The sequence below is a fragment of the Telmatherina bonti genome, assembly GCF_933228915.1.
Source record: "Telmatherina bonti genome assembly, chromosome: 7".
Classification (NCBI taxonomy): Eukaryota; Metazoa; Chordata; class Actinopteri; order Atheriniformes; family Telmatherinidae; genus Telmatherina; species Telmatherina bonti.
The window spans coordinates 4,076,581-4,092,973 of NC_136625.1; the positions used below are offsets into that span (position 1 = coordinate 4,076,581).

General features: G+C 42.8%; 1 protein-coding gene across 1 annotated transcript in view; it reads right to left on the reverse strand.

The window, feature by feature from the left end:
• The window catches only part of LOC306758899 (PEX5-related protein-like), a 72,101-nt gene that overhangs the window by 6,099 nt on the left and 49,609 nt on the right, over positions 1-16,393 (reverse strand). Inside the window, exons 8-12 of the mRNA XM_079244324.1 lie at positions 15,372-15,491; positions 14,314-14,457; positions 14,139-14,209; positions 13,861-14,073; positions 13,603-13,768 (exon numbers count right to left, since the gene is read on the reverse strand). Of these exons, the coding sequence (XP_079100450.1) occupies positions 13,603-13,768; positions 13,861-14,073; positions 14,139-14,209; positions 14,314-14,457; positions 15,372-15,491 (714 nt within the window). The remainder of the gene's footprint in view (positions 1-13,602; positions 13,769-13,860; positions 14,074-14,138; positions 14,210-14,313; positions 14,458-15,371; positions 15,492-16,393) is intronic.

Below are 16,393 nucleotides of genomic sequence, written 5' to 3' on the forward strand. Positions count from 1 at the left end.
AAGATTAATATTAAACAGTTTAATGGCTGCTGGAATAAAGGACTTGCTGAACCTTTCAGTCCTGCATCAAAATGAGACCAGTCTCTCTGTCCTTCCAGAAGAATAGCTATCGTTGCTCCACCACAGTTCTGATAGGGTCCAGACTTCTACTAAGGACAGAACTAGCTTTTCTGACCAGTTTGTCCAGTCCTTTGCAGTCCTTGTTTGTAATGCTGCTCCTCCAGCAGACACCAGCGTAAACCATCACACTTTTGATGACTGTGTTATAGAACATCTGCAGCAGGTCACTGCAGACATCAGAGGACCTGAGCCATCAGAAGAAGATAAGGTGACTCTGTCCCTTCCTGCATGTTGTGTCTGTATTGGCTAACTATTCCAACCTCTGGTCCTGAAACACCCCCAGGTACCTGTAGGTCTTCACAGTCTCTATTTTCTCTCCATCAATACACACTGGCTTTCTATGTGATGCAGATCTCCTGCAATCTACCACAACCTTCTTGGTCTTGGAGATGTTCAGGAGAAGACAGTTCTTTTTAACACTAAAAGGCCCAGAGCTACGAGAATTTTTGTCAGCCTGCAGTCCCCCCACAAATCACTAATCCCGTTTTTCATGTAAAGGCCCCATTTAGCGCTGTCATGAGGAACCATTCCACCCCCTCCAGTGCAAAGTTTTAGCTCATGCCTCTGTCTTGAGAGTTTTACCTGAGAGCACTGAAAAAACTCGTGTTGAAACATGATGAATGAAACATTTCTAATGAAACATTTGTGTCGCCAGATCTGCGGGATTGGAGTGATTTTACATGGCAGCTGAGTCATCAGCACATCAGCTGATATAACGGACAGTTCTTGATCTGTACAAAGAAAATAAAAAATATCTATTTATATAGGCTATATATAAATATATATGCAGCTGTATTGCGGAGGATAAAACTATTTAGAAGCGCAGCGCAGTTTCTGCTCCACGCAGCACCAGCAGCACTGCTTTGCTAGGAAAAAAAAAAAAAAAAAAAGTGGGAAAGAAACGACAAAAGTGTGAAACGTTTTTGGAGTTGTTGCATGCTTTTATCTGAACTCCACAGCACTGCCGCATGCCATTGGACCAAACAGTTGCACGCAGCAGCAATGTAAATTCTGAATTGAGTGTAGCTGCGTGATATGTGTCAACACTGGCTGCGTCGTCAGGTCTCTACACCAGAATATGATGTCAATGAAAAAATCAGATCCGCTGTAGCACTGGGAAGTTCAGACACCAGCATGAAACGTGTCTGTCCAGCTGTTGCTCCTTTCATACCCCTCAGATTCACACGTCCGCTGAACTGATGCGCTCTTTTATATTAAAAATATAACAATGAACACCAGATGCACATGCTGGCTAAACTGATGAACGGATGGATAGATGGATGGCAAGATAGATGGATGGATGGATAAATGGATGATAGCTGGATGGCGGAATAGATGAAAGATAGATCGATAAATGGATAGGTGGATGGATAGATGGATGGACAGATAGATGGATAGATGGATGGACATATGGATGGAAAGATAGATGGACAGATGGATGATAGCTGGATGGCGGAATAGATGAAAGATCGATAAATGGATAGGTGGATGGATAGATGGATGGACAGATAGATGGATAGATGGATGGATAGATGGATGGACAGATGGATGGATAGATTGATGGACAGATGGATGGATATATTGATGGACAGATGGATGGATAGATGGATGGACAGATGGATGGACATATGGATGGAAAGATAGATGGACAGATGGATGATAGATGGATGGAAAGATAGGTAGATGGATGGAAAGATGGATCGATTGATGGATGAAAATTTAGATGGATGGATGGATAGATGGATGACTGAATATATAGAAATATAGATAGATAAATGGATAGATGGATAAATGGATGGACAGATGGATAGATAAATGGATGGATGGATGGATGGATGGATAGATGATGATAGATGGATGGCTGAATAGATGGAAAGATAGACAAATGGATAGATGGATGGATAGATTGATAGATGGATGGATAGATGGATGAATGAATGGGGTGATGGACAGATGATAAATGGATGGAAAGATAGATGGGTGGATAGATGGATGAGTAGATGGATGGCTAGATGGATGGATAGATGGAAAGATGGATAGATGGATGGAAAGATGGATAGACTGATGGATGGAAAGATAGATGAATGGATAGATAGATAGATGGATGGAAAGATAAATGGACAGACAGATGGATAGATGGATGGATAGATGGATCAATTGATGGATGAAAATTTAGATGGATGGATGGATAGATGGATGATAGATGGATGGATAGATGGATGGATAGATAAATGGATGGATGGATGGATGGATGGATAGATGATGATAGATGGATGACTGAATAGATGGAAATATAGATAGATAAATGGATAGATGGATAAATAGATGGACAGATGGATAGATAAATGGATGGAAAGGTGGATGGATGGATGGATAGATGGATGATAGATGGATGGCTGAATGGATGGAAAGATAGATAAATGGATAGATGGATGGATAGATGGATAGATGGATGAATGAATGGGGTGATGGATAGATGATAAATGGATGGAAAGATAGATGGATGGATAGATGGATGAGTAGATGGATGGATAGATGGATGGAAAGATAGATGGACAGATGGATGGATAGATGGATGGAAAGATGGATGGCTGAATAGATGGAAAGATAGATAAATGGATAGATGGATGGATAGATGGATAGATGGATGAATGAATGGGGTGATGGATAGATGATAAATGGATGGAAAGATAGATGGATGGATAGATGGATGGATAGATGGATGGAAAGATAGATGGACAGATGGATGGATAGATGGATGGAAAGATGGATGGCTGAATAGATGGAAAGATAGATATATGGATAGATGGATGGATAGATAGATAGATGAATGAATAAATGGGGTGATCGATAGATGGATATATGGATGGATAGACTAATGGAAAGATGGATGGATAGATGCATGAGCTCTGCATGAGCGTCTTAAAAACACAATGCCCCGCCCCTTCCCATGAACTTCCCATTACTACAAATAAAAGAGATTTTCCCCCAAATTTCCCAATAATATATCAACCACCCAAAGAAACCATATCAACAAAGTTCATGAACGTAACCCCATACATATTTCCACAGATGAACATAGAAAAACATAATACTACGGTGTATTAATCTGAAAATCCGTTAGTCACGGGACGATGACGTCTTTGCCGCATTGCGGCATACTCCAGCCATAAAACACAGGTAAACCTCTTAACCCAGTTTTCACCAACCCCCCAGAAGATGAAGATGACACCCCAGTAGTGCTCCCAGTATTTGTAGCAAAACCAATAGGTGTGCATCCCTATTAGTCTGCTACCTGACAGGTGGCATGACTGAACTAAAGCAGCTACGTGGGACTGCGAGAGATTTGCTGGGCCTGACGACCCGGAACACAGTCAGGTAGGTGGTTGGGGGTGTGGGTGTCAGTGACAAGGCAGCTTTGTCACAGAACATGAAAATTTTACCAGGTAGAGTTAAGGTCCAATTTGACCATGAGTTCTTGTCAGGAAAATTTTACCAGGTAGAGTTAAGGTCCAATTTGACCATGAGTTCTTGTAGGGCTTCCGGTCCCCAGGGGACCTTTTTTTGTTTAAAATTTTTACTTATATTTCACTGACACTACTAACAAATACAAAAAAATCAAATAAAATATGTCAATAATTGATACTATTTAAAAGGGTTACAACAATATGAAAAAGAAAGCCTTTTTTAAAATGCTGATCTGATGTGAAAGTAAATCACAGTAAAAGCACTAAATGTTTCTAATAAAGACACACCAAAGTATCTTGAATCATTTGACAAAATTAGGAGATTCAATAAATAATTAGGTGGTGAGCTTAAACCCCCAATGGTGTAGCTAAAATTGAGCCCTTGCATGGCAGTAGAATCCAAAAGAGGGAGGAAACCTGGAAATTCAACGGGATATCTGTCTAAAATTATGCTGTTAAAACAATGGTAGATTTTTTAAAAAAATATGTAAAGAAAACATCTTTTTTTAAAATGTTAACTGCTGTAGCTTTGAGATGTAGATTTTGATGTTATTTTTATTTAATGAATTCAGTTGAATAGAAACACCAACATTTAAATCTGATTTTACAAAGAACTGTAACTGTATTCCATACTATCCATTTAAAATAGATAGAATACGCCAAAAAATTAACAAAAACACACTATATTTTGTTCTCAAATCAAATCAAATCAAATTTGATTTGATATCTTTTGTTCTAATCTTTACTTCCTTTCGCCGGCTTTTATTTTTGAAACAGCAGGAAGTAGCAACTATTTAGCAGTAGCTTAATTTCTCACAATTTTTCGAAGGGCAGTTGATGAGGAAATGAGACCGGAGTTTAAAGCTGTGACTACTAAAGAACATGTCCGGAAGTATTAAGATTTTATTATTTAAGTTATGCATTGACAACATAGCATTGCTGTCTGTCTGTTGTGATTTCTTTGAGAATGTGCAGCTCAGCTAGCTAGGTAGCTAGCTTGTGTCACAGATTTTGGATATATCCATTTGTTGCTTTTAAATTTGGCAGTGTTGTGTGGTTAAACATGAATTTCATTGTAGGTAGGGAAAATTCCATCCAAAATAATTTGGGATTTATGATTTGGTTTATTATCTTAAGGCTTAAATCACACATGTAGGTAGCAGCAGGCATGGATTACTGGTATGACGATGTCCCCATAAGTGACATTTTTCCAAAATCCATAAAAGAACATGGGAATCATATTGTATGCTCATTATCAGTTAAGAATAGGCTGGCTACAGGCTTCAAGGTATACCACAGTATGAAAAAGTCATGGTTTCAAAACCACTCCAACATACCATTCCTGAAGTATTATTATTATTATTATTATTATTATTATTATTATTAATATGTGACATCTCGTTAAGGAGAAAGTAGAGGTCCTTCACTTGTGCAATTATAGCAGCCCGCCCCCCCCTGCGTTTCTTGACAAACAGACGAGTCTGTAGGCTGTGTGATTATTGGAGGCTTTCACGCTGCACTTTAGCCTAAGAAGCCAGAATCTCATTGCCTCAGTTGCCAAATCTTCTAAGCATGTTGGGTATTTATTTGTATATGTTCACACTGTTGTTGACGTTTTTTTTTTCTTTTGTTTTTTTTAAACTTTTGTTCGGCACTAGTCTACTGTCTTGGTATATCACAGAGCCTCAATTTTACAACTAATACTGTAATATTAGACCTGATTAATCCAGGTGTGTCTGATCATTGCCGTTGTGTCGACTGAGGTCAAGCAGACCTGGATTTATAAATTCATCCTGTAATGTAAGACAGGAGACAAAGGAGCTTCCTTAAAATTTGCGGTTCATGTAGACTTTTCAGTGACAAGCAAAGAACTGGTCATGTGTACCAACAACCCTTTCTTAAATGTTCCAGCCATTGACCAGTGCAAACATGGAACCAACAGAATTGACTTCCAGTCTTCCATCACCTCGTTCAGGCTCCCAGCAGACCAACAATGGCCCTGAGGATAACAGACCTTTCGAACAGGTAATTGCATACAATATATAGTCCCACACCTACCTAGTTTTTGTTTTACATATATATTTTTCTATTCAAATCTTTCTTATACATCCTGGTTCTTAGAGAAAGATTTAGCAACTGAGTCTGCATTTTGGACAGCTAAGTGGCATGTTTTAGATGCTGTTGAGTAGGACAGTGTCCCATAATTCTGGTCCTCGGAGCCCACTGCCCTGCATGTTATGGTTCCTACCAACTCCACTGCACATGATGCAGATGAACTTCACTGCTTGCCAAGTTCTATTAAATTCAGATAATGAGCCATTGATTTGAGTCAGGTGTGTTTAAAGTAGGGTTACCTACAACACGTGCAGGGCAGTGGGGCCCAGGTCATAGGTTAAGTAACACTGCAGTAGGATTTGAAAACTTGGATACAGATAGTAATAGAAGCAAATGTAATAGTAAGGCTAAGATGTCCTTAACTATGAGATGTGTTGACATGGCGTAGGTCTGACTGACATTTGATGGCCAGATGTCCTTAACTGTAGCAATCAGTTAAATGTTCTGTGTATGCAGTTGCCGAGCTGCATCTGGGTAAAATTTAATGCAACGCCATGGTTTCTAAATGTGTTTATTAAGTGTCTTTTGTGGACATTGCGGACGTTGCGGTAACATATTGTCATTTCCTGTTTGCCTAGCGAGTGTCACTGCGGATTGCTACGAGCCGTTGGCTCCTTTAACTTCTTTCTAACTTCTATCTATTGTTAACCAACCACTCACTTCAGCGCACAATACCTTCCCAAACCACTCTTCTATATATTGCATTTATTTTCGGGATCTTTGGCTTTCTGTTTACTTGACTTAAACAGCTCAAGCACTCGGTTTTAGCATGGCTGCTAGCTCTCTTCCCACACCCCGGTCCCCTGCCTTTTCTTGCTCGGTGTGTCTGATGTTTAGCTACTCCTCCGCCTCCTTTAGTGATAACGGTAGGTGTATTAAGTGTAGCAGCTTGGCAGCTTTGGAGGCGAGGCTCTGCGAGTTAGAAGCCCAGCTCCGCACTCAGTTAGGAAAGCAGTTAGTCAGCAAGCCCCCATTAGCCAGTGCGGAGCTACCAGCCAGGGCAGCTAGCCCACCTAGCGGTCCCTCAGCAGTTCCCGCGCAGCCGGGAGCCGAGGCGGGCTGGACGACGGTCAGGCGGAAACGTAGCCCCAAACCAAAACCCACTGGCCACCACCGACCTGTTCACGTTTCTAACAGATTTTCCCCGCTCGGCGACACACCCGCTGAGGCAGAAACCCTGATTATAGGTAGTTCCATAGTCAGAAACGTGGCACTAGAGACACCGGGGACCATAGTCAGATGCATTCCTGGGGCCAGAGCGGGCCACGTCGAATCGTATTTGAAACTGCTGACTAAGGCTAAACGTAAATACCGTAAGATTGTAATTAACGTCGGCGGTAACGACACCCGGTTACGCCAATCGGAGGTCACTAAAATTAATGTTGCTTCAGTGTGTAACTTTGCCAAGAGCATGTCGGACTCCGTAGTTTTCTCTGGTCCCTTGCCAAATTTAATCAGCGATGACATGTTTAGCCGCATGTCATCTTTCAACCGCTGGTTGTCTAGGTGGTGTCCCGATAACAACGTGGGTTTTATAGATAATTGGAGCGCTTTTTGGGGAAAGCCTGGTCTTATTAGGAGAGATGGCATCCATCCCATGTTGGATGGAGCCGCTCTCTTATCTAGCAATATGGACTCTTTCATTAGTCAGCTAAATTGACAACTCAGGGTTGGGACCAGGAGGCAGAATTGTAGTCCTACACACTTTTCTGCAGCTTCCCACCTGCCGCCGCTCACCCAAAACCCCATTCCGACCTTATACAACTCCCCAGCAGTAAGAATTAAACAACACAAAAACACTTCTGGGGTTAATCGTGAAAACCTCAGAAAAATAAAAACAATGGATCTAATAAAATCTGAAAATAAGACAAAGTGTGGCCTACTGAATATCAGATCCCTCCCAAATAAGTCTTTATTAGTCAATGACTTGATAGGTGATCACCACATTGATTTATTCTGTCTTACGGAAACCTGGTGACAGCAAGAGGATTATGTTAGTATTAATGAAGCTACGCCAGCTAACTATTTAAACTTTCACATTCCTAGAACTACAGGCAGAGGAGGAGGGGTTGCAGCTATTTTTCAGTCAGAATTTTTAATTAATCCTAAGCACAAAACGAACTATAAATCCTTGGAATTCCTGACATTATATTTATCTCATCCAAAATGGAATTCAGAGAAACCGCTCCTTTTAGCATTAGTGTATCGCCCACCTGGACCTTACTCCGAGTTTCTGACCGAATTCTCTGATCTCTTGTCTGAGTTAGTGCTGAGTACTGATAAAGTCATTGTACTAGGTGATTTTAATATTCATGTTGACGATGAAAATGATAGTTTAATCATTTCCTTTAGCTTTATTCTAAACTCAATTGGGTTTTCACAAAATGTCCATGCTCAAAGTTTTGCCTCAAAACCCTGTCTTGTCCGATCACTTCTTATTAACCTTTGAATTCACTTTATTTGATTACTCACTGACCAAAAATAAATTCTACTATAGCAGATGTTTATCAGACAATATTACAAAATTTAAACAATCAATTGAATCAATTTTTTCACCTCTACCATGTGTTAGCATGTCTGAGAGTCCCCCTTTAAGCTTTACTCCCACTCAGATTGATCAGCATGCTGATACTATAATAGCTTCAATGCGTACAATCTTGGATAATGTTGCTCCCCTAAAGAAGAAGAAATTAGGTAAGATTATGAAGGCTCCCTGGTTTAATTCCCAGCTTCGAGCTCTAAAACAGGCGTCAAGGCGTTTGGAAAACAGATGGCGTTCATCAGAATTAGAGGAGTCTCGCTTAACCTGGAAAGAAAGTTTAATTGTCTACAAAAAAGCCTTACGTACGGCAAGAACAGCTTATTATTCGTCATTGATAGAGGAAAACAAAAACAACCCTCGGTTTCTTTTCAGCACTGTAGCTAGGCTTACTAGGAGCCGGAGCGCTGAGGAGCCATGTATTCCTTTCTCACTTAGCTGTGATGATTTCATGTATTTTTTCAGGAATAAAATTGATACTATTAGAGATCAAATTCACAATATTCTTCCTTCTACTTATAATGTTGAGTCTGTTGTGGTCTCCAAAGCATCCTTAGAACCAGGATCTGACTTGTGTCTAAATAGTTTCTGTCCTCTCCAACCCTCTGAATTAACTAAAATAATAGCTTTATCTAAACCATCCACCTGTATCTTAGACCCTCTCCCAACGAGCCTCTTTAAGGACATTTTCCCTTTAATTAATACATCACTACTAAATCTTATCAATATGTCTTTAGTGACAGGATATGTACCACAATCATTTAAAACTGCTGTAATCAAGCCTCTACTTAAAAAGCAATCTCTGGATCCAGAGGTGATAGCAAATTATAGACCTATATCTAACCTCCCGTTTATGTCCAAAATTCTGGAGAAAATAGTTTCAGCTCAGCTACATGCCCACCTGAGCAGAAATAATTTATGCGAGGAGTTTCAGTCAGGATTTAGAGCTCATCATAGCACTGAGACAGCATTGGTGAAAGTTACTAATGACCTTCTTATGGCCTCAGACAAAGGACTTGTGTCCGTACTTATCTTGCTTGATCTTAGTGCTGCATTTGATACAGTCGATCATAACATTCTGTTACAGAGACTAGAACAGGTGGTTGGAATTACAGGTACAGCATTAAGCTGGTTTAAATCATATTTATCTGATAGACTTCAGTTTGTTCACGTTTGTTCATGTAAATGACAATTCCTCCTCCCAAACTACAGTAAGTCATGGAGTTCCTCAAGGTTCTGTACTTGGACCAGTACTCTTCACGCTATATATGCTCCATTTTGGCAAAATTATTAGACAGCATGTAATAAAATTTCATTGTAATGCAGATGATATTCAGATATACTTATCCTTTAAACCAGATGAAACAAATCAGCCCAATAGGCTACAAAATTGTCTCATAGACATAAAGACTTGGATGTCTAGAAATTTTCTCCTTTTGAACTCAGATAAGACTAAAGTAATTCTCGTTGGATCTGAAAAACTCTGAGCTAAATTCTCCAGTTTTGTAATGAACCTGGATGGCATTACTTTAGATTCCAGTGCTACAGTGAGAAACCTTGGAGTAATATTTGACCCTGACCTGTCCTTTGGCTACATATTAAGCAGGTTACTAAAACAGCCTTCTTTCATTTACGCAATATAGCCAAAATTAGGGACATTCTGTCTCAGAGTGATGCAGAAAAACTGGTTCACACTTTTGTTACTTCGAGACTAGATTACTGTAACTCTCTATTACTGGGCTGTCCTAAATATGCCCTGAAAAGCCTTCAGCTGATCCAGAATTCTGCAGCCAGAGTCCTGACCAGAACCAGCAGGAGAGATCATATTTCTCCAGTTTTAGCCTCTCTTCATTGGCTGCCTGTTGAATCTAGAATAGAATTTAAAATCCTTCTCCTTACATATAAAGCCCTCCACAACCAGGCACCACTATATATCAAAGACCTCATTGTTCCTTATATACCAAGCAGAGTACTTCGTTCGCAGACTGCAGGCTTACTTGTGGTTCCTAGAGTCTGAAAGAGCCGAGCAGGAGGCAGAGCCTTTGGTTATCAGGCCCCTCTCTTATGGAATAAGCTCCCAGTTAGTGTTAGGGAAGCAGACACCCTCCCCACCTTTAAGACTAGGCTGAAGACTTATCTTTTTGATAAGTCCTATAGCTAGGGATGGTTAGCATCCCTTAGTTATGCTGCTATAGGTTTAGACTGCTGAGGGACATTTCCTGATACACTGAGCTTCTTTCTCTTTATCTCTCTCTTTTACCCCCCCCAATAACAGTGTAGCATCATTAACATGTATGTCTCCTGTCTCAGCAGGTCTCCCTGGCCGGGAGTAGCAGTTCCTGTTGTCTGTTGTCTTTCTGTCCTCTTCCCCCCACACAGCAGAGGCAGATGGCTGCCTGTCCTTGAATCAGGTTCTGCCGGAGGTTTCCTTCCTGTTAAAAGGGAGTTTTTTCCTTCCCACTGTCGCCTGTGTGCTTGCTCAGGATGGGAGATTGAGTTGGACTCAACTCAATCTGTTGGTTTCCTTATATAGGTTGTTATGAATTGGCTTTCATTATGTTTTCCCCTCTGTCTGTAAAGTGTCTTGAGATGGCATTGCCGGGATTTGAGGCTATATAAATAAAGTTGAATTGAATTGAATGGACACTCACGGGGTCCCCACAGCACATGTTAACAAGTGTAAACTAGTGTGTTCAGAGCTGGAGCAAAGTCAGTCCCCAGAAGGACATGTAACTGAGGGTGTGTGTTGGGTCCCCATGACTCATGTCTGAGGGGTGTTAAACACCAAAACCAGTTGTAATACCTGAACAATGTGGATGCTTTGGATTATTTCTGTGATGTGTATTTTAATGTACATTAGGACTTCAGCATGATTATTTAACTTCATGTTTTTATTGTATTCTTTCAAATATTAGGCTTGAAAGAAGCAATTTGTTGTCCATGTTTGTGTACCAACAACCCTTTCTTAAATGTTCCAGCCATTGACCAGTGCAAACATGGAACCAACAGAATTGACTTCCAGTCTTCCATGGCCTCGTTCAGGCTCTCAGCAGACCAACGATGGCCCTGAGGATGACAGCCTTTCTGAACAGGTAGTTGCATACTATATATAGTCCCACACTTACCTAGTGTTTGTTTTTTACATATACATTTATCTATTCAAATCTTTCTTATACATCCTGGTTCTCAGAGACAGATTTAGCAAATGAGTCTGCATTTTGGACAGCTAAGTGGCATGTTTTAGATGCTGTTGAGTAGGACAGTGTCCCATAATTCTGGTCCTCGGGGCCCACTGCCCTGCATGTTATGGTTCCTACCAACTCCACTGCACATGATGCAGATGAACTTCACTGCTTGCCAAGTTCTATTAAATTCAGATAATGAGCCATTGATTTGAGTCAGGTGTGTTTAAAGTAGGGTTACCTACAACACGTGCAGGGCAGTGGGGCCCAGGTCATAGGTTAAGTAACACTGCAGTAGGATTTGAAAACTTGGATACAGATAGTAATAGAAGCAAATGTAATAGTAAGGCTAAGATGTCCTTGACTATGAGATGTGTTGACATGGCGTAGGTCTGACTGACATTTGATGGCCAGATGTCCTTAACTACAACAATCAGTTAAATCGTCTGTGTATGCAGTTGCCGAGCTGCATCTGGGTAAAATTTAATGCAACGCCATGGTTTCTAAATGTGTTTATTAAGTGTCTTTTTTGGACACTCACGGGGTCCCCACAGCACATGTTAACAAGTGTAAACTAGTGTGTTCAGAGCTGGAGCAAAGTCAGTCCCCAGAAGGACATGTAACTAAGGGTGTGTGTTGGGTCCCCATGACTCATGTCTGAGGGGTGTTAAACACCAAAACCAGTTGTAATATTTTTTTTTATAGTTTTATTGTATTATTTCAAATATTAGACTTGAAAGAAGCAATTTGTTGTCCAAATTTATATTCCTTAAAAATTATGAACATCAACTACAGTCAGTTGCATCACATGCCTCATCGTCCACAAACATGGTAATTGAGTCTAGCATTTATTTAAACTGTTTTTGTTACCTAAACAGAAAATATTCTCAACCTGCATGAAAAGGATAGTGGCAGTGAAGATGACGACAACAATGCTGTCGAGGAAAATTCCTCCGCTATTGGTAAGAGTGTTAAAAAGTTAATATGCTACCAGTACAGAAGTTGCCTTATATTAACTTTTTGCCATTGTAACTAAATGTACCTTTTGGAAAGAGAAACACTAACAGAATGTGGCAATGCTGAGAACTGAAATATATTTTTGAAATTGAATTATTCTTTAAAAAATCTTTAATTTGCCTTTTTCCCCAATTTCAACGCAATGTCTGAATTGTTACATTAACTTTTAATTTTACCATTAAAAACATGTTGCTTTAATTTTCATAGAACCATCGGCAGTGCAAATCCTTCCTGAAAGTGGGAACAAGATGGCATCACCACCGTCCAGGAAACCTAAAATATTACCCTCATCTTCATCAGATGATGATCAGGAAGTCAATAAAAGTTGTTCTGCAATGTTTGTTTTTCCTAGAATTTATGTTAGCAACAGTTGTTATTGATGGTTTGGTTTAAATCAAATATGACTGAGTAAATATCTCAAACAGAGGTATGGTCCCCACTTGGTAAGTTAGTATGTGTAAATTATGCAAATTATATGTAAATCTGGTCCCCATCTGTCATGTTTTTTCGAAAGTTAATGAGTCCTCATAAAGCATTGTCCAGACAGGTTGATGAACTTACTTTTGAAATTCAGTTATTTGAAGCCGTGTATAGGACAATACAGCTTCAAATGTTATCCCTGATTTTTTATTAGTCTGTAGATCCACCAGAAAGGGTGGTCCCCACAAGTGATGCTTAAAAAGTTGGTCCCCATGGCCCATGGAAACCAGTATGTGTGTGTGTGTGTCTGTGTCTGTGTGTGTGTGTGTGTGTGTGTGTCTGTGTGTGTGTGTCTGTGTGTGTGTGTCTGTCTGTGTGTGTCTGTGTGTGTGTGTGTGTCTGTGTGTGTGTGTGTGTGTGTGTGTGTGTGTCTGTGTGTGTCTGTGTGTGTGTGTCTGTGTGTGTGTGTGTGTGTGTCTGTGTGTGTGTGTGTGTCTGTCTGTGTCTGTGTGTGTCTGTGTGTGTGTGTCTGTGTGTGTGTGTGTGTGTGTCTGTGTGTGTGTGTGTCTGTGTGTGTCTGTGTGTGTGTCTGTGTGTGTGTGTGTGTCTGTGTGTGTGTGTGTCTGTGTGTCTGTGTGTGTGTGTGTGTGTCTGTGTGTGTGTGTGTCTGTGTGTGTGTGTGTGCGTGTGTGTGTCTGTGTGTGTGTGTGTGTCTGTGTGTGTGTGTGTGTCTGTGTGTTACCTGGGGTCTGACGGACAGTGCGGCGCTGAACGCCTCCACCGCCTTGTCGAAGTCTGAGCTCAGGTTGAAGAGGACTCCCAGTCCGGTCTGCAGGTCCGGATCCACGCAGTCCAGGTTGAGCAGAGCCGCGTCCTGGAAAAGGGTCAGGACTTCCTGCAGCTCACATCTGCACACACACACACACACACATCCTGGATAAAGGCGTATCCATGGTAACCAGACTCCATCACACCCACAGGCTCCTGCAAGTGTCGTCACCTGGCCGGTGTGGAGACGGCGGGGCCCCTGCGCGGCGTGGCGGGGGAACCCTGTAGCGGGCTGGTGCTCCCCAGGACCAGGTGTCGGTAGCGGGGGTTGTGTCTGATCCAACGGCGCAGCGCGTCGCACGCCTCCAGCTGCATCCCGCTGTTGGTGTAGCTGACGGCGAGCGCCATGAGGGCCGGCAGGTTGTTGGGGCGGAGCTCCAGACACCTGCAGCAGGTTGGCGGTTAGCGGCAGAACAGGAAGTTGTGGCTGAGACGTTCATGAACTCTGACCTTTGCAGCGACACGATGGCGGCTTGCTCATTCTCATTCTCCGCCTGAGTCGTCCCCAGCAACTGCCAGGCCTGAAACGGAGAGGAGGCGGAGCTTCAGGAACATCACGTCATGTGTCTGATTTACCTGTCAGACACGTCCAGCAGGTGCATTATGGGTCGCTGGAGCGGGTCACCTCAGCGTCCTGGGGATCCTGGAGGATGGCGGCCTCCAGCAGCAGGACAGCGGCGTTCAGGTCTCCCTCCCGAGCCTTCTCCTGACCCTCAGCGAAGGCGCTGGACCGCTCTCGGTACGGGTTGTTGGAGTTGAAGTAGTAACCCTGCAACACACCGCGGTCACATGACTCCACACACAGACACGGGTCACATGACGCCAAACCCTGTGAGGTCAGAGGACAGTCGGACATTTCCCATCATGCACCGCAGTTTGTTGTGATTGGTAAGAATCTCTCAGGGATCAATAACTGCTCAGGAAATGATCAATGAGTCTGATAAGGAGTGTGTGGATGGGGGGGGGGGGGGGGGTCTTGTGCCGGGGGAGTGGAGCTGGGATGCAGTCTGGCTGCCACTAGGTGGCGGTCTGAGCCCAGCCGGTTTCAGTCGGTCTGATCCGGTTTCCGTTCGGTTCCGAGCCGGTTTTATTCGGTCTGATCCGGTTTCCGTTCGGTTCCGAGCCGGTTTTATTCGGTCTGATCCGGTTTCCGTTCGGTTCCGAGCCGGTTTTATTCGGTCTGATCCGGTTTCCGTTCGGTTCTGAGCCGGTTTCATCCAGTCTGATCTGGTTTCTGTTCGGTTCTGAGCCGGTTTCAGTCGGTCTGATCTGGTTTTAGTGTAGCTTTGATCTGTTGTTTTTTTTCTGTTTACAGTCATTTCCTGTAGAGGAGTTTCAAATTAAAAGCAGATCTACTGTGAAACAGTTGTCCCTGCGAGTCCAGATAAGAAGACCTGATCCTAGATCTGGGAATGTGCCCGGTATGTATCAGCAGATGTTTGAGATCGGGGCAGTCTCACCTCTGTTGCCATGGTGATGTAATAACACCTGCGCAGGATGGGATTAGCGCAGGATTACCGATGGCGGCCATCTGGATAAAAGCGCCGCAGATGAGCCGAGGATTACAGCTTCAGATTAATTCCACCGTCCGTCTCGGTGATTATCGGCGGCAAAAGATGCATGCTGGGAAGGCAGACACGTTCCCTGACCTGACAGAGGAGATGCAGTCGTCGTTGCGTTTACCTTCTCCACAGGTGAGATGGGGGGCGGGGTTGGACGCTGCCCCTCCAACTCCTCCAGCCAGTTCCTCCGAGCAAGCTCCTCCCACTCGGCCTGCATCTTGTCCCAGAACTCCGTGTCCGACTAGAACATAACCACAGCCTCCATGTTCCTGCTTCCTTCCATAAACGCACCGCCATCATACAGTTCCCCCCCGAAACTCTGTCTGTACCTGTCTGTACTGGTCTGTACTAGTCTGTACCAGTCTGTATTGGTCCGTACTGGTCTGAACTGGTCTGAACTGGTCTGTACCAGTCTGTATTGGTCCGTACTGGTCTGAACTGGTCTGAACTGGTCTGTACCAGACTGTATTGGTCCATACTGGTCTGAACTGGTCTGAACTGGTCTGTACCAGTCTGTTTTGGTCCGTACTGGTCTGAACTGGTCTGTACCAGTCTGTATTGGTCCGTACTGGTCCATACTGGTCTGAACTGGTCTGAACCGGTCTGTACCGGTCTGTACCGGTCTGAACTGGTCTGAACTGGTGTGGGCTAGTCTGTACTGGTCTGAACTGGTCTGTACCGGTCTGAACTGGTCTGAAATGGTTTGAACTACTCTAAGCTTGTTTAAACTGGTCAAAACTAGTCTGTACCAGTCAGAACTGATCTGAACTACTTGCTTGTTGAAACTAGTCCGAGCTAGTCTGAACAGGTCTGAACAAGTCTGAACTGGTCGGAACTAGTCTGAACAGGTCTGAACTGGTCGGAACTAGTCTGAGCTAGTCTGAACAGGTCTGAACTGGTCTAACTAGTCTGAACTGGTCGGAACTAGTCTGAGCTAGTCTGAACAGGTCTGAACTGGTCGGAACTAGTCTGAGCTAGTCTGAACAGGTCTGAACTGGTCTAACTAGTCTGAACTGGTCGGAACTAGTCTGAGCTAGTCTCAACAGGTCTGAACTGGTCGGAACTAGTCTGAGCTAGTCTGAACAGGTCGGAACTAGTCTGAGCTAGTCTGAACAGGTGTGAACTGGTCTAACTAGTCTGAAC